A 13,238-nucleotide genomic window follows, 5' to 3' on the forward strand; every position below is an offset into this window, starting at 1 on the left:
TGGCAAAGTCCTGTGATTCAAGGTCCGTCGGATTATCACACCTTCTCCAAACCCTAAAGTGTTTCTTTCTAGGCTAATTGGACTGTAAGGCAATCTCTGTGTGTGTGTGTGCGTGTGTATGTGTGTGTGAGAGTGTGTGTGTTACTGCTGAGGTTATAATGACTCATGATGCTGCTGTGTGTGTTAGTTCTCTCTCTCTCTCTCTCTCTCTCTGCCTTCTTTTCCTTGAGCTCTATCCTATTGCACACACTGATAAGACCTATTGCCTTTTCTCGCCAGTATTCATCCGCCAGGTTCTAGCTACTGCTGCTGTCTGCAACTCAACTAACTAGTTACATGGTATATTCTGTCTATTCTCCATTGACTCCGAGATGGGAATACACGTTGATCTCCATGGCAAACATCTGACATCATGACATCAACTACTGTAGATCCAACACTTTTCATTTCAGACTACATTTATGTACACTGGCTTCCCATATTGCCACAAATGCCCAAAATCTTTACATGAATCACCCTGTAAATTCAGATTTGGGTAAAATGACTCCTTGAAATCCATTCACTAGCTCTGCGTCTGGGATGAGCTGACCCCCCTCTGGCAGGTTGGATCAGCTGGGTCGTCCCAAAACTGCAGACCGCCAACTGCAGGCAAGAGCAAACAATCAAGGTATATGAAAGGATTTCAGTTAATCCTGAAGAACCATATAAGTCCATTTTAAGTTTTCAGAATGACGATTTTGAGTATCGTCACCTAACAGACGAGGTTTCGTGAACATTCATAGTTAAAAGACAGTGGAGGTTGTGTACTTTTAGGCGATACCATTCACGCTCCAAATAATTCAGGCTGATGTTAAGAATAGACTTATATGGTTATTCAGCTGAAGGCAACTGATCCAGGTCTGCAAGTCTTAGCATGTGACGATACCAACAGAGGTGGATAGTGTTGTGTGATCTTAATGTCTAGATGCCCCTAAGAGTTTTTCTCCTTTCACAATTCACAATCTCTCTTCTTTGAGATACTGAGGTGACTGCATAATACTGTATTGCTGATTTGGATAGAATTTATAAATAAATAAAAACATTTGAAGTAAGATCCAGATTTACTAGGGCTTTCACATACAGGACTGCACATAGATAGATATTAGGTTATGATAATAATTATCGATAAATCGTCTATACACTTTTAAAACATTCAAGATATCCTCAAGACTGGCTTCGTAGTTCTTTCTTCAAGTATTAGCGTACCAGAATCTCTGGAGAGAGGCTAAATAAAGCGACGCGAATAATACCTTCATGAGAAGTTGTCAAACTCCAAAATAAAAACGTTTGAGGATATTTTTCCACAAAGGGCAAACCTTTGCGATTGCACACCCGATAGCAGCTACATGAGCACAAAACATGGAGAGAGAAAAGAAAAAGAAAAAAAAACAAAAAACCCGAAAAGAATCGGTAGATTACGTTCGCAAATCTACATCTCTAGATATTGTTGCTCCATATAGAAAGTACTGCTGCTGCAACAAGGCATTACATTCCCCTTTATTGAGGGCCGGGGCCAGTCTTAAAAGAGTCTACTGGGCTGTCTTATAGTTGTCTGGCAGAAGCAGGTCTATGGGGCAAAGGGGGGGGGGGGAGGGGGGGGTGTATAGTAGAAAACAGTCTGTGTTGCTATTGGTTAGGAGGGAGACCAGGGGACAGTCTGCTGCGGTAGTCCATCCAATGACCTCCAGGCTTCAACAGACTGTCCGTCTTGTCTGTATGAGGGGGTGGAGACTGAGGCACAGGCTGTAGACTTGTCTGGTCTAGACTTCGCTCCCGTCCGGTCCGTCTCTCCACGCGTCCCAGCTGGGGTCGGGGGGCGCTCTCATACATGAAAGCCCTTCTCCTGTTCGTGCAGCAGCTGGAGGCGAAGCGTCTGGATGCTGCTGGTGATCCGCCTCTGGTGGCCGATCAGCTCCACCCCGATACGCCTGACATCTCTAGGCCGAGAGGGGAAACACACACGCACACACACACGCGCAGACGCACGCACGCATATGCACACACACACACACACACACACACACACAGACACTATTATAATATTTGCGAGGACCTTCCATTGACTGCATTTATTCCTTAACCTTAACGGAAAATTCCATGCTTCCACTGTCATATGTCATCAATCTGTGATGTTCAATGCATCCTCTGAGCTATTTTGTGATCAATGTTGTAATTTACTTTATTGGTGAACCCACTTTCCCTCAACCTGCTCCATCTACTTCTACCTCAGTTAGTGAGTTCCTACGTTTCCCAGAATGCCTTTGGACAACCCCCAGTTGCTTTCAATCGAAGGTGGATGTATAGGTTAAGTAGCTTGTGAACATTGGGCTGTGTCTGTGAATGCAGCCACGTCCCTTACTCAAAACACAACACGTCTTGAATGACCAGAATGCAATGCAGCTGCGTTGCATTCTGGTCTATTGAGGCTACTGTGAATGGAGAAATTGGTATCTCTGCCTCAGTATGTGACATTGATGAAATAACTTGGTTATGTTTTGGTTCTTCAACTCACTCGATACTCATCCTGGCCACAGAATCCAACGTGTTGAAGCCTGCTGCCACAAAGTTGCTCTTGTACTGGCTCATCTTAATGGAGTCCAGCCAGTCACCGATGGAGATGAACATTGGATAGTCGATCACCTCCCCTGGAGACTCTGGTAGACTGATGCAATCAAAAGCCCAGTTAAGTTCAGATCTGATCAGTTCGGCTCACTTTAACGTACATTTACATTTTAGGCATTTAGTTGACGCTCTTATTCGGAGTGACTTGCAATGAGAGCTAAGGTACTAGAATAAGCCTCAAAAATGATAAGCAACAAAATTAAAAAGTGCAAAGATTAGAGCCTTTGTGCCCTTACGTTACTCCTATGACCATAGAATAAAACATAGAATAAGAGCTAAAGAGAGAGATGCAAGGCATTTTTAGGAGCAAGTAGAGTGAGTGGCGAGGTAAAATCTTTAGTTAAGCTCAGTTCAGTTCAACTCATTACATTTATCCGTCCTCAGCTAGGGCTCCACACTGTACCTCTGGATGTCCTCTACCAGCGGTAGCAGGCTGCTGGGGTTGCGAATCAGTTTATCCAGGAAGGAAACCACGTCGGTGAACTTGGGCCGATGACTCCTCTCCTTCTGCCAGCAGTGCAGCATCAGCTGGTGCAGGGCCACGGGGCAGCCCATCGGCGCCGGCAGCCGGTAGCCCTCCTCGATGGACAGAATCACCTGTAGACATGGAGGGATGGGATGAAGGGTTCAGGAAAAGAAATTGTGTCTCGTCTTGTCGTGGATTCACACATGTATTTGGATGTGGAGGCAGGCTGCTGTATAAGCACGGACAGTAGCCCGAAGAGCCTGAAGCTTGGGTCTTGCACCTTGAGTCTGAAAGCAGCCCATGCAAAAAGCTTGGAGGAAGTCTTGACCACATACATGTGACAAGATTTGGCTGGTCAGAAACGGGTTCTGATATAATGCCTTCCTCCTTCACTATGTACAAAATATATATATTTGAAACAGACACTCAAAAGTTACATTCTGTGGTCAAAATCAACCTAGAACATCTCAGAAATGGACCACTCCATATTCAAGTCCACCATTCACCATATTACACCTCTAACACACCAAGACCATATCTATATATGAGGACCAGACAAACACAACAAACCCAATAAATAACCTTGCATTCTAGAGCTTTATGGCTTTGCATATTGGGATTTGCGTATGTGGTCTGAGGATCAGTTTTATTTCGTGCAGAACAGCACTAACACAGTAGGGCATATATGGTGGACTTGAACATGGATTTTTCCATTCCAATTTGATTGTGACATCGAATCAAATGTATTTGTGCCTATTTTTCACATAAATCTACTTCGTATATACTCAAAGAAGAAGGGATCCTGTTGTTGTTGACGTTGGTTGCATTTGGACTCAAGATGCAAGTACAGTGTAAATACAAAAAGAATGACAGCGACATCGTGAGACTGTTTGGGATACATGAATAGTAGCTCTGCCTGAGACATTGTAAGCCTGCATTATTTCCCAGAATCCAGGGAGGATTCTTCTTTGGCTGTTTCATTTCCTGTGTGGGAGAACTGGGTTTGAATTTGGTGTGTAGCACATGTACTCAAACACGGGATCTGTGCAATCAATCAATTTCCCAAACAAACACCAAGTAGTTTCCATAGATCTTGATCTGTGTTGATTAAGTATTAGTAGTAGATCTCCATATCATATCTAAAGGGACTGTGGGAATGTCTATGTGTCTCTGTAGGGAGCTGTGGTGCTGCCTAGACCAGGATGAGACCGCGTTAGGCCGGTTGAGGCTTGGCCGGTCTTTTGCCTTAGAAAGCACTTCTAAGCAATTCCCGAGCAGCACAAATCCCCCCCAAGCCCCGAGACCTTACCAAATGTGTGTGTGCGTGTGTCCGTGTATAAATGTGTGTGTGTCAGGGGTTGAGGGGATTACGGCGGGGCTTTCACACTCAGCGGAGAGAGGGATGGAACGGCTTCCTCCGCGGACCCTCCAATCCCTGACCGCCGCCCGGGGATCAGCAGGTCGCTCAGCCAGGCTCTGACTCCACAGCTTTAAAAAACCCTCCTCTGCTGGACCCAAGTCCTCTGAAACTCTTTCTCACCTTTAGTGCTCTTTTCCTTCCCCTCTCACTCATCCTTTTCATCCCTTTGGTGAATCTCTCCAGCATTTCTGTTCTCTCTCTCTCTCTCTCTCTCTCTCTCTCTGATAGGATTTTGATGTGAGAAAACAGTGAGGCAAGGCGTTAAAAGGCGACCACTTTAACCGATATAATGGAAAATAAACTCAGAATTCCCTCAATGGAGTGTGAGGACTAGAATGGAGCCTACTGGGAAAACATTGGTGGTCCCTGGATAAATAAAATGAATGAGGATTCAATGACTCACATCCTGATTGGACATCTCCCAATATGGCCGCTCCCCATACGACATCACTTCCCACATGACGATGCCGTAACTCCACGCATCGCTGGCTGAGGAGAACTTTCTGTATGAGATGGCCTCAGGAGCCGTCCACCGGATAGGGATCTTACCGCCCTGTACACACACACACACACACACACACACACACACACACAGTAATACATAAACAGTGTGCATGCATGAATACACAAACACACAAACACGAGGATCAGCATACTGACTGCATGCTGCGAACAGCACAAGTGGAAAATGCGCTGTGTGACAGGTAAAAACCTTGTCACACTTCGGTGATGACCACTGCTTGTAAAAATGTTTATGTACCTGGCAAACCATTACCATGCTGTCATGTTCAATTCAGATTTCATATTCAAACGGAGACATCTCAGTGTAGCCTCAAACCCTGTAAACACTCGTCTCGGGGGCATTTCATCTGGAGGAGGTGGTTCTAAACCAGACGCAGCACTACCTGCCTCAGACAAAGCTCTAACGTCACTGTCTGAGTTAGATGCTACAGAGTTTCTCTAATGCGATGTAGAAAAGCAGAAGATTTCCTTGACTGGGCAGTTTACAGCACATTTCCATTGCCTTCTATGAGACTGCAACAGCAGATGTTTTATCACATATCTCAAGAGTGTTTTGCCTTCCTGGACATTATGAGCTGATCAGATGAACCAGGGCTGTTGTTTTCTAAATGTGTTCTACCACTGAGATTATGATTGCTTCTTTGGCATAGTATGGGATAACCAGGGAATGGAATGGATGGGAAATCCAGCATTGGCTAATGATAATGGATCTGAGGAGCTCCATTGTAAGACGCATAACATCCATAATACTTAAAAAATACTGTTCCTGCTAAGGCTTTCCAGAGTTAATCCTGAAGCCAGACTTACTGTCTCTTCCTGTCCATTTCTCTGTCTTTACTGCCGCCAATTTCCTCCTCTCCTCTCCTCACCTCTGCACTTCTCCTATCTCCTTTCCTTTCCTTTCCTTTCCTTTTCATTCTTTTCCTTGCCTTTCCTTTCCTTAGTCCCTTCTTCAGCTTTGACCCAGGGTCTTGTGGGGCAGAAAGTGACTGTTGGAACCATAAACGCAGCATTTCCTCCACATACAATAACCTCAATACAATCCAGAGAATGGAGGTCACTGTAGGACAGACAGATTTAAAGAGGAGAGTCTCTTTTACCATCCAGTTTTACCATCTAAGGCAACTCTCTCTCCTATGCCGCCGTAAGGAGAGAAGGAGGGGAGGTCGCTGAAATGTCGAGCCAATATTGGTGTCAGTCTGTAAAACCTGCAGTGAAACCTGCCTCACTCTGCCTTAAGGAGCTGCTAACCCACCTCAAAGAATTTCATTAGTATGGGTTTCAATGGAGAGTTTTAGTGTCCTATGATGGTCTAAATGCTGTTTCAGAGTATCGGTCTTCAAAAACCCATATCAGTCGGATCCTGTCTCCAGTCTCAGCACTGAGTGTGGTGTCGGGGAGGAGCTTTAGAGGAGAAGAGGGTCCTCAGGGTGCTGCTGGTGCTGGTTGTTTTGTGATACAGTATTGATCCCTGAAGGAGAAATTCGTATTTTCTCTTCCCCCCCCTCCACAGGGAGGTCAGAGGTCAGGGTCTGATACAGAGCAGCACCTCTGGAGCTGTTAGGGATTCAGTGTTTTGCTCAAGGACACTTCAGAGGCTTTTCCACCCTGCCAAGAATACAAGTCTGACTGTTCCCAACACAACTTCCAACAGTGTTCTCTCTAAGACCCAACACAATAGGTTAAGATTGAAGGGGGTAAAGCAAAGTTAGCCATACTGGCAGTGAATATGCTTGCACTGAGAGAAATAATGTGTGGTGAAGGACTCCATGTTATTTCTGTGTGCTGAGGACCTGTGGTTTAAGGGAATTAGTGGCTTCCAAAGCTGCTTCAGATGCATTTTTCAGCAGGCCGGCTTGAATAATTCTCCTCTCATCAAACATGAATGAGGTTCCAGTCAAAGGTAATAGCGACGCCTCCAGCAACTCTAGCAACAATGCAATGTTTTCCCAAACAAGACTTTCAACAAAACAAGACAAAATAGAAAGAACAGTTGTTTCATTCCAAGTGGAACAGGCACAAATGTTCACTTCTACCCCTCATTCACACTGCCTGGTGGTGACAGTCATGCCAAGACTTTTTTGTGATGTCACTGTTGGGTGTAGGGTCTTTGAAGGCCGATACCAAGTTGCTGATAGACAATGTTAGACATTCAACATCTTGAATTTTTCATGCTGAAAATGAAAAAAAATTCCAAGTAGTCAGTGTCTCCCCCAGAATTGTATCCTTGTCAGGATGGAAAAGCCTCTTGAACAGCATTTAGACCTTCATGGGACACTAAAACTCTCCACTGAAACCCATGATGATAAATTTTACTATTACTGCTACTACTACTAACAATAACGATATTCATGCATACATGTGTGGAATCGGATGAAAATGTCACATTGGAAGGTAAGGTCTTCCCATACACCAGGATTATCAATTCTACAATATATATGTAATCAATCACACTGCATCATATCCACCATCATCAAAGGTGGACGACACTAATATATGGGTCTAACCACAGTTGGGAGCATGTGTTGACCTGGTAAGGATTTCTCTGGTATGTAATAGAACCGGATTAATGCAATTTTGGTAAAACCTGTATCAGTTTACAGAATTAGCTGCTTGGTATTCGTGGATGAAGCATTAGGACGTGTGGTGTACCGTTGTGGTGTAGGCGGCCTCCGGGTCGTCCTCCAGCACTCGGGACAGGCCGAAGTCGGACACCTTACACACCAGGTTGCTGTTGACCAGGATGTTGCGAGCCGCCAGGTCTCGGTGAACGTAGCCCATGTCTGACAGGTACTTCATGCCCGAGGCGATGCCACGCAGCATGCCCACCAGCTGGATGACGGTGAAGTGACCATCATGTTGCTGACAGGGAGAGAGAGAGAGAGAGAAGAAGTCACTGCATAAACCAGGAAGTACAGAAAATGATCATGATGATGAAAGTATAGTAATGCATAAAAGAGGAGAGAAAAAAGAGGGTGCATAAAGAAGGATAGCAGAAAGAGTAAAGCAACATAATGATAATGAGAAAGAGGTTTAGGTTGTAAGCAGCAAGGAAACATACTGTATAGTGACGTAATTCAGTGATTTAGACAGTTCAGATTTCTGCTGACAGGTTATTGACAGGACTATATTTTTGATCACAGGATAACATTAGCCCTGTTTAAGCTTCTCTTAAGCCATGACAGAGATAAATCTAACTTGCCTGCTTGTTTTAGGATTCGTTTTCAGATTTTAATGATTACTTTCGAGACACAGCTAGGTTTGGTCCCTAGATACGATCCATATCCTTTAACCTAGGCTAAAGACCAAAGAAGACTTTGCTGTCTGGCCCAAAGACTTTGACTGAGGAACAAAGATGAGCAAGATCCTCGTCATCTTTTAAAGATATAGAGAATGTCTGAGTTTTTACCTATTTTATGCCTTGTTTATTGCCATTGTTCTTAAACCATGTACTGTATGGCAAGTTTGTTGCCGGCCTTATTGTCTCCTCCATCATTGTACTATTGCTTGTAAGTGCAAAACCACTTTGAAAAGAGCTATATAAATAAAGTGTATTATTATCATTACAGACCTATATTTGTTTCCCACAAAAACAGTACCTGAGGGAAGAAACAATACATATGTTCAATATCCCTGATCACTGCAGCACTCACCCTCAGGAACGAGTCCAGTGATCCGTTCTCCATGTATTCCACTACGATCATCACAGGCCGGCCTGCAAGCACACAAACACAACAGTCTGTACTTCTTCAAAGCTGATTTTTCTTGGCACTACTGCTTTATTGGCCAGGAAAGACAGGAGAGAAGAGACACAACTGGAATCAATCACAATGTACATTGGTAAACAACTCAGCCCACTGCACATAAAGCAACTTTTTCACTTTTTTTCATGTCTCAACAAACACAGGACCAACTCAATAGTTGGTGGGAAAACAAAGACGGACAAAGCCTAACTTGAGATCCATCACCGTTCTCCATACAGACTTAACGCTATGCTTTGTGTTGGTATTCAGTATCTTTAAATTTGACTATTTTCATGCCAAAAAATAAAAATTGTCTTCTTGTCAGCGTGGAAAAGCTTCTAAAACAACACTTAGCCCATCATAAGACACTAAAACTCTCCATTGAAACCTCCACTGAATAATAATTATACTAATAATACTAACATTAATACAACTATCCAATCAAAATGTCACATTGGCATCAATTCAGGTTAAGGTCTTCCCACAGATAACCGGTGTAGTATTGATCAATTCTACAATACATAATCAATCACTGTCTCATACCCATCATACTGACTGGACCAGATCTAATTTTACTTATGTGTGTGTGTGTGTGTGTGTGTGTGTGTGTGTGTGTGTGTGTTATCCTTACACAAGTTCACGTATCAAGGGGTTAGGCCTGCAGAGAGTGGACAGTAATCCACAGCAGCCTTGTCTGATTAGAACGCTGTCTCTAATTAGCTTAGCACCGCTATCACTACATTGGGGGGAAGAGAGGAGGGAGAGATGGACGGACGGGGTCAGGTGGACAGAGGAAAAAAAAAAAAAATAGAGTAGGTTTGGTGGAGAGAGGGGATTACGGACTTAGGAGGTGTCTGACGCAGAAGGACAGGGCTAAAGCGATGGGTTTGAGGGAGAGGAGCGGGGGGAGGGGTGGAGGAGGAGGAGGAAGGGTTAGGGGAGAAACAGGGGCATCGATTCACTAAACACACACTGACACACTAACACTGCCAAAGATCACCTCTTTCACCGCCTTATTGTAGATGTGCTGCCTGCTGGCTCCATAGAAAAACTCTTACTCAAGCTAAAATAAGAAATGTATGAAAGCTGTGCAGCCCTACTAGCCCGTGATTACAGGAGCAGCATGAAATCCAGTCCTCCTGCGGAAAGAAACATTAGATAAGATAAAACTTTAATGATCCCAGTGGGGAAGTTTAGGTCATTCCGACAGCGAAGAACAGAATATAGATAAGAATAGAACGATAAAGTAGAACATAGTGAACGAAGAAAAATAATATACGGAACATAATGCGACGGTTAATTACAACAAAAAGGTACATCGAAGATAATACAACAAACAGAACGTGTTGCAGAGTATGCAAATGTGCATTGTTGACTCTCCACATTGTTAGATTTACAAAGCAGAAGTGCAAGTGTGCATCTTTATGTTATCAGGTGTACAGACTGCTTATGCACTCAGGCCAATGTCAAAGAGTCTATGCCAACAAACTGTTGGGAACCCTGCCTTATTGTTTTATTTGTGCAAGTTGTTCTATACTTACAGGGCAACTTCATTAATCTGAAGCACTTGGGAACTGAAGTAATATATGGATGAGTATAAAGTGTGCATTACTGTGTTATTAATCAAAAACATATTTGACATAGAAGCTAAAACTGTGAGAAATGTATGACCAAATCAATCAGTGGGATTACTACTAATTTAATATGAACACATACAACTAAAACACTTGTTTTTTTACATACTGAAATGTCTTATTTCATTTCCCCCCCAAGCCCTATTCTGTTTTATTGTCTGTTGTTTCTTTTTCTGCACTTTAAGTCAATATAATACCGGTGGTAGTCGTATTAATAGCAGTATTGTGGTATTATAATCTGTCTTTTTACACTTCTAATAGCATTGGCTACAGCTCTAGTCATCCTGTTTTCCTCCTTTTTTCTCATCAATAACTTGACCTACTAATAGACTAAAAAAAAAACAACAGCAGCAAATGAGATTCTTATAGAACACAGCGTAGATCATTAATAATTTGGCAAAGTCAACGCAGTGTTACATATCACAGGTGGCCTAATTATAACCACTTTGCTCATAAAAGAACTATAATTTATACTTAGACTAACAAATCCTTCAACAGCACAACACTAAAAATGTTGAGCAATGCATGCAATCATATGCTTCAGTTTTACTCCCTCTCTGATGTACCTGTTACATCATCATCATCATCATCATCATAATTATTATCTGCTGGGGCCAATGGCTGCCAGCTTGTTTGCATACAAAACAGTCAGTTTATCACATTTTGTTGCATATTATTTCTAATTTGTGCATCCATTTTCTCTCTATTTGTTCACAACTAGACCGAAACTAGACTTCTTGAACTTGTCATTAAGTCATGAGTCGACCAATCACATTGTAAAACAAGCCTGGGATTGACCAATCCAGGGGGGGGGGGGGCCGCACTAACCCCCCTATCAGCCTCTAGGTGGATTTTGTTGTGCATGTGGAGGGACGTGTCAGTAGCTCTGTGTGTGTGTGTGTGTGTGTGTCTACCGCTGCCAGTCTGACAGAGAAAAAGAGAGAGGGGGGCCGGCAAAACCACACAGACACACATCAGCAGTCGATTCATGCATCAAGTCAAGTTGGTCAGTTTGTAAAACTGTTCCATCTCGGTCCCCCCCCCCCCCCCCCCACCGGGATTCGTCCCGCTTCCCCCGATTAGCCACTCTGTCGCGCGGCCCAAACCATTAGTTAGAAAGACGTACAACCACAATATCTTTCTAAAAAATGTTATTGTTTCCCCACAGAGGATCCCTATGGTGTTGCAGACTGACTGGTTTACAGCTGGCAGGCGGCTAGCCAGGCTTGTGTACTGCTGAGCTGTAAACCATTCGGAACTGCTGGAAAGAGAAATAATGGAAGGCTTACTGTAGCGCAGTAACAACATGGTATCACACTTCAAATTCAAGACATTGTTTTTTTTTTTACCACAGCAAAACAAATGGGAATATGAAAAATCACAGCACATGGGAAGATTCCCTGGATCACATCACCCTGCTGTCTAATAGTTTTCAGCAATCACAAGCCTGAACTTTAAATGCCAATGTACGGCTCAGTCAAATTTTTTAACTCACTTGGGCTATATTGTTTGACTGGCAAAAGCCTTTCACAACATATATTATTCATTCTTCATCTATAAGTCATAGTAGGACATTTTGAATATATTTTCTTTTCAAAATTGTTCCAATTTGACCTTTCTTGCTGGGACGTCTTATACCAGGTGCCTCCAATATGTCCGAATGGGCTTTTAGAGTGCAGGGTGTTTTCAGTCAGTGCATTTGATTTCAGTTTTTGGGGTTTCAAAGAAAAATAAACTATAATCCCTCCATCACTATATATGAAAGTACAAATGAAAGTGCACTTTCTCTTCTTTAATTTTACTATAGAAGTCAACAAATAAATTTGACATTAAAAAAGCAACTCAGGGTTTTGACCCGGGTTCGAATCCGGCCCGCGGTCCTTTGCTGCATGTCTCTCTCTCTCACTATATCTGTCCAATAAATCATAAAATGCCAAAGAAAAAAAAACAAAAAAAAACAACAACTCAAAAGTGCACCCTCTGTACTCAGGCTCCCCTGGCACTGGTAAGGATGCGGTGTCATGCTCCACTGCTGCATTATAATGTAAAACAACGCAATTCTGTTGTCACTTCTGAATCCCACGACATCTCGGCCGGTTTGTATTCAACGGGAAACGGAGACGAGGAGACTTGATGTTAATTAAAACTCAGAAACCCCGCTGCTCACCCACAAAATACATTTCACAGCTTCTGTGAAATGTCATAACACAACTAATTGACTCATGCCACCGCTGTCTCACACCCTTATGAAAGCAACATACATTTTGTGACAGGCAATAAGAGAACCCCTGATGTGAGTGATTGTTTCAGGGACTACAAAATTTGATTAGAGGAAAGAGAGAGACAGGAGGTGAGAACTGACCCCAGAGAGGACACTGTCATGGTTATATAACCTATTTGCCGCTGAATGAACAAGTAAAGCTGTAATTTATGGTCACGGACAGGAAATATTTATGTTCATTTTGTGTGCTAACGATCGGGTTGTAAAACAGATAACTTGAATTGTGAAGGACCTTTTAAATGTACAAGGAAGGGGCATTTTTACATTTTAAAATTCTAGTATAAGTCCTCACAGTCAAGAAAAAAACAAGTACATGGTGTTGGTGCATTCCTAATATATAGCAGTAGCACAAAACCAGTACACCCCCCGGAGGGTTCTGGGAAATGGTGGCTGTGTTTAGCCTGTAAATAAATTCAAAATCAACCTGAGTGTAATTTTTGTCCCTGCCTGTACTTTCCCATCTGAGCGTCTGAGCTACAGTTTATAATACTGAAGATCAATCAAGCAAAGC

At 43.0% G+C, this 13,238-nt stretch overlaps 1 protein-coding gene across 1 annotated transcript; it reads right to left on the reverse strand.

Moving 5' to 3' along the window:
* Window positions 1-1,861: 1,861 nt before the first annotated feature.
* On the reverse strand, window positions 1,862-8,784 carry LOC139653542 (ephrin type-A receptor 6-like; the record flags this gene model as incomplete). Its single annotated transcript, XM_071530407.1, has 6 exons — window positions 1,862-1,976; window positions 2,552-2,691; window positions 3,082-3,258; window positions 4,951-5,100; window positions 7,722-7,931; window positions 8,723-8,784. Coding segments are annotated over 6 exons (854 nt in total), but the record flags the coding sequence as incomplete, so codon positions are not given.
* Window positions 8,785-13,238: the final 4,454 nt, after the last annotated feature.

The sequence above is a fragment of the Centroberyx affinis genome, unplaced genomic scaffold (assembly GCF_046629955.1).
Source record: "Centroberyx affinis isolate AG114_WGS23_722 - 3 ecotype Tasmania unplaced genomic scaffold, CSIRO-AGI_Caff_v1 ptg001925l_1, whole genome shotgun sequence".
In the NCBI taxonomy this organism is placed as follows: Eukaryota; Metazoa; Chordata; class Actinopteri; order Beryciformes; family Berycidae; genus Centroberyx; species Centroberyx affinis.